General features: G+C 39.0%; 1 protein-coding gene across 1 annotated transcript; it reads left to right on the forward strand.

Annotated features, from left to right (window-relative positions):
* Nucleotides 1–377: 377 nt before the first annotated feature.
* Nucleotides 378–13,334, forward strand: LOC149289040 (microtubule-associated tumor suppressor candidate 2-like). Its single transcript, XM_089491223.1, has 9 exons — nucleotides 378–617; nucleotides 6,867–6,921; nucleotides 7,439–7,653; nucleotides 7,866–7,971; nucleotides 9,231–9,304; nucleotides 11,223–11,321; nucleotides 11,871–11,990; nucleotides 12,387–12,484; nucleotides 13,190–13,334. Exons 1-9 carry the CDS (start codon nucleotides 378–380, stop codon nucleotides 13,332–13,334), a joined length of 1,152 nt encoding a protein of 383 aa, XP_089347349.1.
* The last annotated feature ends 381 nt before the right edge of the window (nucleotides 13,335–13,715 follow it).

Raw genomic sequence — 13,715 nt, forward strand, 5'->3', positions numbered from 1 at the left:
TTTAATGGCACCACCATCTTGCGAGAGGCATATCTTTTGCATTTGGGTAATGAAGCTTTCGGCATTTCTGCTGATTCCACCATCAGCTGAATCGCTTAATAAAATGGTTTGATCAGTTGAAAGTTCTAATATTGTTCTTAGAGCATAACAAACTCTGGATATTAAATATTAGATATAGTAGCCTTGTATTTGACACCTTCCGCAAGGATTACTGGCATGGGAATAACATCAGAATGGTTTAAAAAAAAAAAAATGGAACTAGACAGGGATGCCCATTATTCCCTTTATTATATGTTCTTTCTTTGGAGCCCTTAGCACAATTTATAAGATTCAATAATCAAATTAAAGATTTGTTCTGTTCTTTGGGAGGAGTCAAAATGAACCGTTATGCAGACGATATCATACTCATGCTCTCAGATCCAAGCGTATCTATAGAATACATAATTATGGAAATAGAGAGACATGGAGATCTTTCTAATTATAAAGTAAATATTTCTAAATCTAGTACTATCACCTTTAATGTAAATAAAATATTAAAAGGAAAAAATGCAGAAAAACATGCTTTGATATGGAACAGTGAGAAGATTGAATACCTGGGAATTCTTATATCAATGAAGGTAGAACAAATATTGGCAATAAATTATTAGTTATTATTGAAAAAAACAAAAAAATATTTTCTAGACTGGAAACACAGTCACATATCATGGTGGGGCCGTATTAATACAATTAAATCTTACATTCTCTCCATCTAGTTATACTTGTTCAGGTCAATTCCAATGGCTCTATCAGATAGAATTACAAATAGCTTTAGACCAGTTGATATGGACAAATAAAAAACCCAGACTTGCGAGAAATTTAATATGTAGGAAATTAAAGGAAGGTGACCTTGGCGCAGTTGATATTCAAAAATATCACAATTCAAATATGCTAATACACATGAGTAATTGGTTAATACCTGAAAATAAAACTGAATCTTGGTATCTCATGGAAAAAGAAAACGAAAGAAAATTGGACCCAGAACTTTTTCTCTGGCTTCATCCCTCAAAATACCATAAATGGCTTAAGCACGAGGAGAACCCCATAATCAATAATCTGCTAAATGTAAGGAAAAAATTAAGTCAAAGATACAATAGTAGAGATAAAATCCCACTGTCCACTAACTATAATTCAAAGTTATAAAGTATTGATATTAAAGATTGGCAATATAAGGGTATCAATAAACTGAGTGATTTGGTGGCAGGTGATGAAATAAGATCTTTTTGAGCTCTCAAATCAGAATCAGAACACAGGATATATTTAAATATTTAAGAATTAAAAGTTTTATTTCAGATCGTCTTATATTAGAATCCCTCAAAGTCGATGTAGATATACATTTGTTATACCAAAAAAAATAAAAATATTGGTAAAATTTTGGAATCAGGTTTAGTAAAGAAAAAACAGAGGATCAAGTTTCGTACTTACATAACAAAATGGGAAAAAGATACTGGGTGTCAATTTTCATATGAAGAATGGATTGGGATAATTCCAAAAATAAAACCATATGTTCACTGCTTAGCCCATTCAGTCCATTATGGACATACCGGTACGTCCTGCTTTTCTTGCACGGGAGATCAGGCTGTCCCCCCCTTTCTGCTGCCCGATCTCACGTAACAGCTTCCGGCACGAACGCCAGAAAACTGTTACGTTTTTAAGCACCGATCGCGCGATCGGGCATTACCTTCCGGGTCACGTCACTTGGAAGGTCACCGGAGGACAGAATACCCCCTGCATTGATGAGGCACAGACACTGCGGGGACTTGCATAGAGATCACAGTGTGATCGGTGCAGAGGGGTCGCAGGAAGGAGAGTGAGAAACAATATTTCTCACTCTTCTCCCAAGCTGAAACACAAAACAAAGAAAAAAATGGTTAGTGATTTAAAAAAAAACCTTAAAATAATAAAAAGAATAATAATAATTAAAAAAAACAATAAAGTGAGCTAAGTGACGTCATTGGGACATCACTGGCATTAATAACATGTTCAAGAGGTCCCTGAGATGACCTCTAACCATTTAAAAATAATAATATAAAAAAAATACAAAAAATAAAAATATAAAAAAAATATTAGGGCTGCAACTAACGGTTATTTTCATAATCGATTAGTTGACAGATTATTTTTTTGATTAATCGGATAAAAAAATAAATGTAAATTTGTCATTTATTTAAAATAACTGGATGCTAAAAACAAACAGCAGAATAAAAAACACTTTGATAAAAAAGTATTTCTTGTTTTTATTTCCCAACCTGCCCCTCCCCCAGTTATGCACATCTAAGCCCAGGCTTGCCACACTACCTCCTAGATGTCACATACCCCCAGATATGTCACATACCCCCAGATATGTCACTCTGCCCTCCCCACATATGCCTTACATACCCTATATGCCTTATACTCCCTGATATGCCACTATGCCCCCTGATATGCCTTATACCCCAATATACCTTATACCCCCAGATATGTCACTCCGTCCTCCCCTGATAAGCCTTATACTCCCCAGATATGCCATAGTGAACTCATAGATTCACAGACTCGTTCACAGACACTATACTTTTATAAATAAATACAGGATTAATCTTCACTGCCCCCAGGATTTAGATTCCCCTTAATTTGCCCCCCTTTGCCTCTAACTGCACCTTAACTTAACCTTATTTAATGAATTCACTCCTCAGCATTAAATTAACCCTAAAGACCCCATTAACCATAACTGCCCCTAAATTAACCCTAAAGACCCCATCTACCATAACTGCCCCTAAATTAACCCTAAACACCCCATCAACTATAACTGTCCCTAAATTAACCCTAACGACCCCATTAACCATAACTGCCCCTAAATTAACCCTAACGACCCCATCAACCATAACTGCCCCTAAATTAATCCTAAAGACCCCATCAACCATAACTGCCCCTAAATTAACCCTAAAGACTCCATCAACCACAAATGTCCCTAAATTAACCCTAACCATCCCATCAACCATAACTGCCCCTAAATTAACCCTAACGACCCCATCAACCATAACTGCCCCTAAATTAACCCTAAAGACCCCATTAACCATAACTGCCCCTAAATTAACCCTAACCACCCCATCAGCCATAATTGCCCCTAAATTAACCCTAGACACCCCATCAACCATAACTGCCCCTAAATTAACCCTTAATACCCCATCAACCGTAACTGCCCCTAAATGAAATAGGAAATGGACGGGGGCAATCATCAGAGTGACCGCAGGGAGGGACTGGTACGTAGTAACTGCTGTGAGTCACACTGAATGAACAGGATTTTTATAATCGATAAAAATCAATTTTCATTATCGATTATTATCGATCTTACTGATTAGTTGTTGCAGCCCTAAAAAAGATAATAATTAAAGAAAACAAAAAAACCCCCATTACATCCCATTGCCCTAACACAACATCTAAAGTATAACCCTCCTGCCCCCGTTCACAACCCCCAAACCCGTTAAGCCTTAAGCATAAAAATTCTATGAATAATGTACACTTTAGAGGATATTGCCTATAAGTGCTGGGAAAGTATGGAAAATCTATATAAATTAGGTATTTCTGAAATGAGGACACCTGAACTGATAAACTTGAAGGGGATTTTCCATCCCTTTACCTAATTTTGTGAGGATTCAGAGGGAAAATTTATAATTTTCTAATAATTTTCTAGTTCTTGCTAAATTTTCAGTTAATTAAGCTCCATCCCTCCTTGAAATAACAATACATAGTTTACATGGATACACTATTAGCAGGAAAAGAGAAAAATCGCTGAAACCGACATACCGCAAAAATGGCAAAATTGCTCCGGGACTTGAGGTACTAAAAATCCCATGGGACTGAAGGGGTTAAATCTCTTAGAACTACAATGTAAAATAAACCAGCAATGGCACATGGCACCAAAAGAAGTATCTAAAATGTATCCAACCACATCAGCAAATTGCTGGAGATGTGATTCTGGTCAGGGTACCTATATACACATCTGGCAGGAATGTAGATGCCTACAACCAATTTGGAATATGAAACATGGGGCAAAGAGATCTTGGGATTACCGATATAAACAGAAAACCAGAGACAGCATTATTATTTTTAGCATGGCCAAGATTAGAACCGGCATTTTTTTTTCTGGGCATACATGTATTTTTAGCAATTATAACTTTTATTGGTAAAAAATTGGCAATCACAAAATCTACCTTCCTGGCCCCAATTTAAATATCAAGTAGAATACCAGATTGAAATGGAAAGGAATAGTAATATAGCAAAAAAAGGATTTAGGATCTGGAGAGATTTGTATAATGAGAATTAACATCATTATAGTGGATCATAGTCTCAGTCCCCTCGGTAGATGTAATCCAGGAACCCCCATGACATATCATCACCATGTGTAAATCGAAATCATGAAAAAAAGGAAGTTAGATTTAGAAAATGGCATATTTGATTTTTGTTCTTTTTGTCATTGTTTTTGAATACACAATAATACTGTATATTTGGGGATTTCAGATGTTTTTTAACAAAACAGTTGAATTCTATCATGTATTCTTTTTTTCTATATTTTTTGTATTCGCTTGTACAATGTATTTTTTTATAACATATGAAAATAAAAAATTAAATATGAAAGAAAGAACAATACAACCTTGTGTGGTATTTTAAACCCTAAGACTGTGTGGCTATATGATCCCGGCAATATATATATACATTTCCACTGCACATATATTGAAAAAAATACTTGCTACTGCATTCACTTTGCACCCACATACATTTCTGATATTTACCCCAACACTGCAACAATTTCCACTGTACCCATAATGAAAAATGACTGCCATTGTGCCCACTTTGTACCCACATAAAATTCCACTGCATCCATAATGAAAAAAGTGACTTTCCATTGCACCCAATTTGTACCATTTTTGCACCCATATACATTTTCACTGCACTAACAATGGAGAAAAAATTACTAGCCGTTGCACCCACTTTGTACCCATATAAACTTCCACTGCACGCATCATGAAAAAAATACTTGCATTGCTCTTATTTTGCGCTCACATAATCATCCACTGGATCCATAATGAAAATAATACTCGATACTAACTCGACTTTGCACCCATATACATTTTCACTGCTCTCTGTCACACACAGCAAGGTTGGAGACACCAGAGTCAGGTAGAACCCAAGGGTAGCAGAAACGTTGTCAACACAAGCCGAGGTCAGGATACCAGGAGTCAGGATCAACGGATAACAAGCCAAGATCCGGATGCCGGAGAATCCACGTAAACAAGGAAACAAGCAAAGGACTTCACTTGTCACTGCACCCACATTAATGTCCAGTGCACCCATAATGAAAACAGTGACTTGCCATTGCACCCACTTTGCACCTCCATAAATTGCATGCGCACTTATTTTGCACCTAGAAAAAAATTCCTTTATCAATTGAATATTATAAATATGTGCAGGAATAGTTTTTCTGTTAAACGCATTATACAAACATACATATTCGCTGGCGGTGGCTGCTGCTTTATTGTAATTTGTTCAAAGTTAATTTGTTACATGTGAAAAGTCATGGAGATGAGTTTTCCAGGAACTTGGTGGTTATTAGAGTTTAAGGGATTTTTAAAAAAAAAAACGTTTCTGTTGCGCGCCCACTACAGTTGTCCTTTAATTCAGCTTCTCCTGAGTGTTTATTTCTTGTTTCCATGGCAACCCAGATAGACGGATAGAATTTCCATAAAAAGAAACTGTTTCATAAATATCGTCGAAACAGAAGATGGAAACAGATAAATGTTGTTGAATACGACAAGCGCAAACATGAAAACAAACCCAAGCTTGCCGGCGCCCAAGTCTAATATGGATAGGTTGAGACACCTGCAAATATACACAGATATCAGCTGTAAACAAATGTAATGCAAATTAAGTCAGCATTATGATGTCATCGAACTCCAGAGAACAGCAGTGAAGTAGGCATTACTGATGATGTCATAGAACTCCATAGAATGCCAGGTAAGCATTGTGATGTCATAGAACCCCAGAGCATAAAAGGGCTTGCAACGATGCTAGAGACATCCAGTTGTATCCAGACTGTGAATTGGCTAAAGCCTATTTCTATTTACGGATATCGCTCTGTTGCTACCGATCTACTAGTCAGTCGTAGCACTTCTTGCATCATCTGGTTGGCAGCTTGCTGCCAGCCTTAACCGGCTGGGATTCCCCAGCATACCAGTGACACAGGGACTGCACACACAGCTCTGTCACTGAGACCATACAAAGGCTCAAGGAACATCACAGCTTTTGTGTAGGATCCAGCACTAAGCCGTGTCTCTGGAAGTAGTTGCCCCTGTCTCAGGGAGTCTGCTCTAGTAAGGATGGGCCAGTGCTGTGGCAAGGTTTGTTTTTCTCTCATATAAATAAGACTGTTTCATCCATCTTATGAAGGTGTTGTAGTCAGGCAATAGCCAATCACATCCATTTTATTAGTAATTTAAAAAAAATGAATATGTAGGTGTAAAGCACACCTAGGGGAGAAAATAATCCCCGTTTTTATACATAAGTAAATATCCAGTAACACTCTTACTGAGTTAACCTCTGCCACTTCTCCTGGGGGGCTGTACCAGCTATCTACCACCCTCTCAGTAACATAAAGCTTGTTTACATTCTTTAGGCTACATTTTGGGATAGAAATGTATATATTTTACAGGATGTTAGAAAAATATACTATATGAAGTGAGGTTGAATTTTTAAAATACATATAAGCCCCAGTAAAAGTTTTCTACCAAAGGTTAAAGACAATAAACAAAGTGTATTATCCTTAAAATACATTGACAGAAATTTCTATCTTCACACAGAGAGACAAACAGAAAGAGCTAGCAGCTCAGCTTGCAGCTATCAGAGAGGATGTCGGTGAGTCAAATACTTAATAATTAATGATGTACATCAGATAATTGGGTTATCAAAGAATGTCCATCTTCTGTTCAAAATGTCTGCAAATATCTGGTGATCACCTTTGTATCTGTTCTTGTTTAGTTTGCTAGGAATTTAATGTAAGGATTGAAAATGTTCCTACTTCTAAAGTCTTCTCTTAGAGATGACTCCTAAATGCATTCCAACCAAGTCTACATTTCTGAAAAAAGTCGCCATATCCCTCTTTCTCTAAGCCCTCTTTTTATATTAGCTTGGTGGCCTGTGGAAAGGTTGTTTTTTGCTGTCATTAAATTAAAAAGGTACATGGCAGTGGGACGACCATCATTATAGCTATGAACCTCCAGAAACAGAAGACCCTTGAAAACAATGACCTTTTTAAAAGTCCATGGTATTGATTTTAGAAAAAGATCTTCAGCAATGGCCCTAACACAATATTTGATTTGAAAATGTTTCATTGTATCTAATCGAAAAGTGATTTGATCTTTGTGTACTGCAGCCTTAAACCGTTCAAGGTGCGAGATTTTACAGAAGGAGAAGGAGGAGCTGGAAGTAAAACTTGCTACTGATGTGAGGGAGCTTAAATTTCAACAGCAAGCTGACCTAGAAGAACTGAAGGAACGCTTTAATTCCCAATGCATCCAGGAAATTGAACGCGTAAAAGAGGAGCATGACATCCTTCTCAAACAAATTCAATTCCATCACCAGGAGCAGGTCAGTAGCACGTGGGGACACCAGGCTCAGTTTCTCACATTGTAACCTTTTATCTACTCCTGACTTTGCTACATTTTTACATCCAAAAATCAGAAGCATACACATCCATGAATAATGTCCACCATCCCCTTAATATTTCACATTGATACTGAGTAAGAAGATATATCTGAAGTGACCTTCACACATTCTGTTAATTTGTTTCTTCCACACAGATCAAAACACTATCTGCTAATCATGAGGCCGTCCTGGCAGAGGTGAAACTTTCCCATTCTGCCGCCATTCAATCGATGAGCGACGACCACGAGAGACTGGTTGATGGTAAGTTTTCCTCAAACTTCATTATGCGTACACGTAATGTACGCATACTATGGCTTATATCTGGTTTTGTGAAATTCTGATATAGAAATAGCATCTTCAGCTGGAGATATTCAGCTATGTATTCATATAGTAGGCATGAGCTTTACCACTAACTGAACCTTTAACATGCTGGGAAATCTTTACTTTACAAGTTTCTTTCTTTTCTGACCAATCTATGACCGTCTATTAACTGTTTTGGAAGATGTTTTAGGTTTAGATGTGAAAAACAGCTCAAGCATTAATAACATTGTAGCATAGATAATGTGATTTTGAATTCATTTTTTATGTTGTTTCAAATAACAAGTTTGGGGTGCAATGTAGTGTTGTATTGTTTTATTACAATACCATTTCATATAGTAACATGCAATATGCTGAATATTAACAAAAATATATTCCTTACCAAGAAACAAAAACAGCACCCTTTACTTGGTCCTGAAGCTGCGCTCCGCTCAATAATAGCTCACTTATTTCAATGAAATCTCATTAGACCTCTGTCTTTATATGTCAGAGCAACCCATTTATCTAAGGATACATTTAGATAGCGACCCTCAGCTTAGCTACTATTCCTATTTTAATCAGGTTTGTGAAAAAGTTTTTAGACATATAAATAGTGGACACAAACACTTGTGTTTGTCATGTTTTTCATGGAATTAAGTGGAAAGTACGTTATTACTGTGTTCACATGCAGGGCCGGCCCAAGGCAAAATGCCGCCTGGGGCGAATTTTAAAATGCCGCCCCCCCCTTATCTACCCTTCCTCTCCCTCCGTCCCTGCCGCCCCCCCATTATCTACCCTTCCTCTCCCTCCCCCCCCCCCCTTGTACTTACCTTTCAGCAGTCCTGCGGCGAGTCTCCCTGTTCGGTCTCGGTGCCGGCTTGTAATGCTGAGCGCCGGAAATCTTCCGGCACTCAGCATTACAAGCCGGCACCGAGACCGAACAGGGAGACTCGCCGCAGAGGAGAGAGAGAGGGGCGCCGAGCGGGTACTGACATCGTGGTAAGCGAAAACCACTCGGCGCCCCTTTCTCTCTTTCGCTTTTAAAAAAAAAAAAAGGGCTTGGGGCGGCAAAGTGCCGCCCCTTCAAAAGTGCCGCCTGGAGCGGTTGCCCCACTTGGCTCCATTGTCGGGCCGGCCCTGTTCACATGCATTGATTACTCGGTGTTGCAAATTTAAGTTGACCAGTCAAAATGACATACAGATTTCTGTCTCTTTATATTTAGAATTGAAAGAAAGCCATGACTATGAAATGAAACAGCATGAAGACAACTTTGAAAAACTTCGGTTGTCATTACAGGTAAATATTTAGCATTTTTTCTGTATTACTATCAGTTCATTGCAGTGTCGTTTGAGTGGAATATTGGAGGTTTTGTTTCAAGAACAATTATGATGTGATGAGCTGGCACAGGATAATGTGGTGCAGTCACAGTGACAACCAATGTAATGCTTCATGGGGAGTGTGAGAGTTGAAAAAATATATTACCTATATCCTTTCATTCAATTTTTACTCAGGGGTGTAACACACAAGTACCTATCCATTCTCATACACCAGGGCTTGACAAATTTGTTGTGAATCTAGGCGCCAGGTAAAAAAGTTAGGAGCCAGGATTTTTTTAAGCTAACAGTTGGTCAGGAGTGATCTGATCATCATAGCCCACTTACTAAAATCACAGCGTTTGACCTGGAAGCACCCTGGACTTTCAGGTCAGTGCTGTTTTTTTTTTTTGTTTTTTGTTTTTTTTTTACTCTTTCGATGCTGATGTTCCATTGGAGCACAGCATTGACTGATATTTAGTCCCCACAAGCTTGTGGGGACAAATGTTAACCCCTGCAATGCCACGAATGTGTCATACACAATTGTGGCATTGAAGGGGTTAACGCTGCACTGTCGCTCTCATGGAGCGATCAGGCAGCAGGGGGGTGTTGGGGCTGGTCTCCACACTCATGTGGAGACCAAAGAACCCTCTCCCCTGTCCCTGAAGCTGCCTTTGGCAGCTGGGAAGCAATTGCTGGTCTATAGACCAGCCACTGCAGGGGGGAGTCTCTTTGATGACGACTGTAGGCTTCCATGCCTACAGGAATCATCAAAGGGCTTGTGGGGGCTCGTTTTTGCTGTTGCTGGTCTGCCTGGGCTTCCAGGCAGACCACCAGCAGCAGAGTCCCGTACAAAACGGGAATTAACCCCTAAATGCCACGATCGCGGCATTGAAGGGGTTAACGCTGCACTGTCGCTCTCATGGAGCGATCAGGCAGCAGGGGGGTGTTGGGTTAGGTCCCCACACTTGTGTGGGGGCCCAATCAACACACAACCCCCTTCCCTGAAGCTGCCTGTGGCAGCTGAAAACACGATTGCTGGTTTAACAGCAACCGTGTTTTCAGCCTACAGGATCACTCCGTGGGAGTGATCTCAGGCTCGGGGGCTGGCTCTGTGTGGCTGCGCTGTCTGCCCAGACTCCTGGGCAGACAGCAGCAGCGCCCCCGTGTGGTGACTCAGCCTCTTACATCCACAATTTTTTCTGGATGTAAGAGGCTGACAAAACCTAGGCGCCAGGACAAAATTCTCTGTCACCATGGCGACTTGGCGCCTGGGATTTGTCGAGCCCTGTCATACACAATTACATATCCATACTCACACACAATTACCCATCCATGCTCATGCATACCATTACACATCCATGCTCAGGCACACAATTACACATCCATCCTCACGCACACAATTACACATCCATGCTCACACACACACAATTACACATCCAAGCTTACACACACAATTACACACCCATGCTCACATACAAACATAATTACACATCCATGCTCACATACATATATATGAACACATATACATACATCCAGCCTCCCTCCCGCCCCTGCAGCTTTCTTTCCGGCTGCTCTCACAGCCTTGGGTCACCGCGGGGTCCTGTCTCCTTCTACCGGTTACAAATAGATGAGAAAGGGCCCATCCCACCTGAACTGGTGCAGTCCAGGTGGGAAGGGCCCTTTCTAAAGAAGTTTGAACTAGTATGAGGAGGCAGGAACTACCCCTGTGGTTATGCCAATGTTGTTACGGCTATTAGGTTGGTAATAGTGTTGAAGGAATTTAGAGAAATATTTTTTTCTCAATGCAGTTGTGATTTATAGATCTATGCATTAGTTGTGAGCAAGAAAACCTTTGCACATTAATATTGTTTTTTTAATATTGTTTGTTTATTTTTAAGGACCAGGTGGACACACTAACATTCCAAAATCGTTCACTTAAAGACAAAATAGCATGGCTGGAAGACTCTTTAAAGAAGAGCACTAAAGAGCAGCTTCAGGTATTTCACTGAATCTCATGTATATGTTTGCTTTTGATTCATTTCCTTAATATAACCCTCAAAAATATATTTTCCAAAAATGTCCTCAGTTGATGTCATCATAATCCCTATAGTGCATATGATAGCTGAGGGGCACCTTTTTATCAATGCAAATGCATGGAAGGATTAATCAGCACGCCTTTTAATGCATTTCCAAAGTTTCCTTACTCCCCATCCCCTTGCCTTGTGTTAGTTTCAGTGACAGCGCTTTCTTTTCTACAGTTAAGTATGCATGTTAATCATCCTTATTCATTTTCCTCCCCATCAACTTATCTCTACCCATTTGTTAGGTAGCTGATTGTTGTTGATGGGTTCAGGCAGCCGTTTTAAGGAAGGGTGAGGAAATTGGCCAGAACAGGAACGAAATTTGATTAGTTAATGATTACCCTGCTCCTCACAGATCTTTTCTCCCCATTTATTCCAAAAACAATTACTTTTTGTTTGTATATGTACCTTATGGCCAGTTTTGTTATACAATAAGCGTGAATCCTACTGTTTCTTTTGCGACAGGTTGCGTTAGCACCTTATCAGTACTTGGAACAAGATCTAAACAGTATGAAGGCAGTGCTTGACCTGAAGAATGAATTGATTCGGAAGAAGGAGAAACGAATCATGGAATTGGAAATGCTGGTGGGTTTCTTTTTATACATACCAGTGTTAGCACATACTTTTATATTGTGCCATCACAATTATGCCCCCCCCCAAAGAAATAGTGAACAAGTTTAGTTTGCATCATTAAGATAAAAATATGGCAATGATGTCATTGGTGGATACAGTCATGATGTACATCATGTGTCACTCTTAATGTTGTTGCAATGATGCGTCAAGGCTTTTTCAAGTTATTTGCTGGCAATGTGGCTGCTAACATCACCTTATTGAATCTCACATTGCACATTGAAAGCTTGTGTTGTTGCATTCATAGAAATGACAATTTGTTGTGATGATAATTGGAACAGCTAAAACCACATTGGGATGATTGTAAATGATGTACATATAAGACATCTTTAATTCTGTTTTCTACTATAGGCTGAGACAAACTTCATTCTGGAGAAAAAGGTCCAAATTCTTCAGCAGAAAAATGAAGACCTGAGTGCACAGATTGATAGAAACACCGAAGTGACACGGTAAGTGAAATAGAAAATTATGCAGGGGTGGAATAATAAGGGGTGCAGCCAGTGCAAAGAGCTGATTGTACAGTAGGGCAATAAAGAGGCTGAGGTATCAAAAATGATCAAGTTTGTAGCTCTTTCCAGTTTTGCAACAAACTAAGGGGAAGAAACCTTTCTTGACAACCAAAATGGCAGTCAGATCTTTCCTTGGATCAAGAAGCAATTTTCCCATAAAAATGACCACCCTGAATATTATGTTTTTGCAAGTATTTATCCAATTGTTGTATAGTCTGTACAGACTCTGATAAAACTACCTCTGCAGGCAGAGAATTCCACATCCTTATTGTTCTTACTGTACAAAACTCTTTCCTTTGCCTTAGACTAAATCTCCCTTCTTCCAGTCTAAATGCGTGAGCACGTGCCCTATGCATAGTCCTGTGCACACAAAGGGGATATTCCGGTAACGCATCACAGACATCATATCAATGATAAAACAACGTGTAATAGTCTTTTATTACAAAAAAAAGTTGTTTAATGTTTATTTGATACAGATTTCTAGTCAATAAGTCCTGATAATTTCAAGAAAATGAAAGCTCTCCTAGCCTTGGCTATGAGTGAAGCAAATGCCTAGTATTCAGTGGTCATAAGGCCACTTTGACACAACTATGTAGGTTATAGGAAACATGACACGTTTGTAAATTGATCTTTAATATTTTTTAGGCAATTATCTGCTGAAAACACCCATCTGCGTGAGAACATAGAGAAAGAGATCAGGGAAAAGAAACAACTGAGCATGACGAACGAAGAGCTTGTTTGGAAGCTTCAGAATGCAAAGGCCCAACCAACTGCCTTTGTTCCCTATTGATCGTTCAACATCTAAATCTGTGTCTCACGTGAAAGTCAGCTCCACAAAATGAGACACTCTACTGAAGCAATGTATTTCTGTTAACACCAACAGAACCTGCTATTTTTTATGTGCAACAATAACACCTAGTATTAAAGACCTAAATTGCACAAAACACAAATGGTGCATTAGACAATTTATTTTAAAAATTTTATTTCAGTAGACGTGTGCATACATTTTCATATAAACTTTACTTTTAATGTTCATGTTTCATCATCCTTATTCGTCCATTCGCCTACGCTATTACAAGCTGTTCTGGTACCATTGACGCTTGTTGATGAGGTACAGTGGAAAGGACTGTGTATAGGAGAGTACGTATCAATGACTGATTAGTAGAAGTAG

This window comes from Sceloporus occidentalis, unplaced genomic scaffold, assembly GCF_023333645.1.
Source record: "Sceloporus occidentalis isolate IW3139 unplaced genomic scaffold, rSceOcc1.0.p SCAF_49, whole genome shotgun sequence".
In the NCBI taxonomy this organism is placed as follows: Eukaryota; Metazoa; Chordata; class Lepidosauria; order Squamata; family Phrynosomatidae; genus Sceloporus; species Sceloporus occidentalis.

Bases quoted from the DNA above. Each gene is read 5' to 3' on its own strand.
- LOC149289040 (XM_089491223.1), top strand. From the start codon at position 378: ATGAACCGTTATGCAGACGATATCATACTCATGCTCTCAGATCCAAGC. The intron at 6,922-7,438 runs GTGAGTCAAATA...TGTGTACTGCAG, and splicing joins AGCTATCAGAGAGGATGTCG to CCTTAAACCGTTCAAGGTGC. The intron at 12,485-13,189 runs GTAAGTGAAATA...AATATTTTTTAG, and splicing joins AGAAACACCGAAGTGACACG to GCAATTATCTGCTGAAAACA.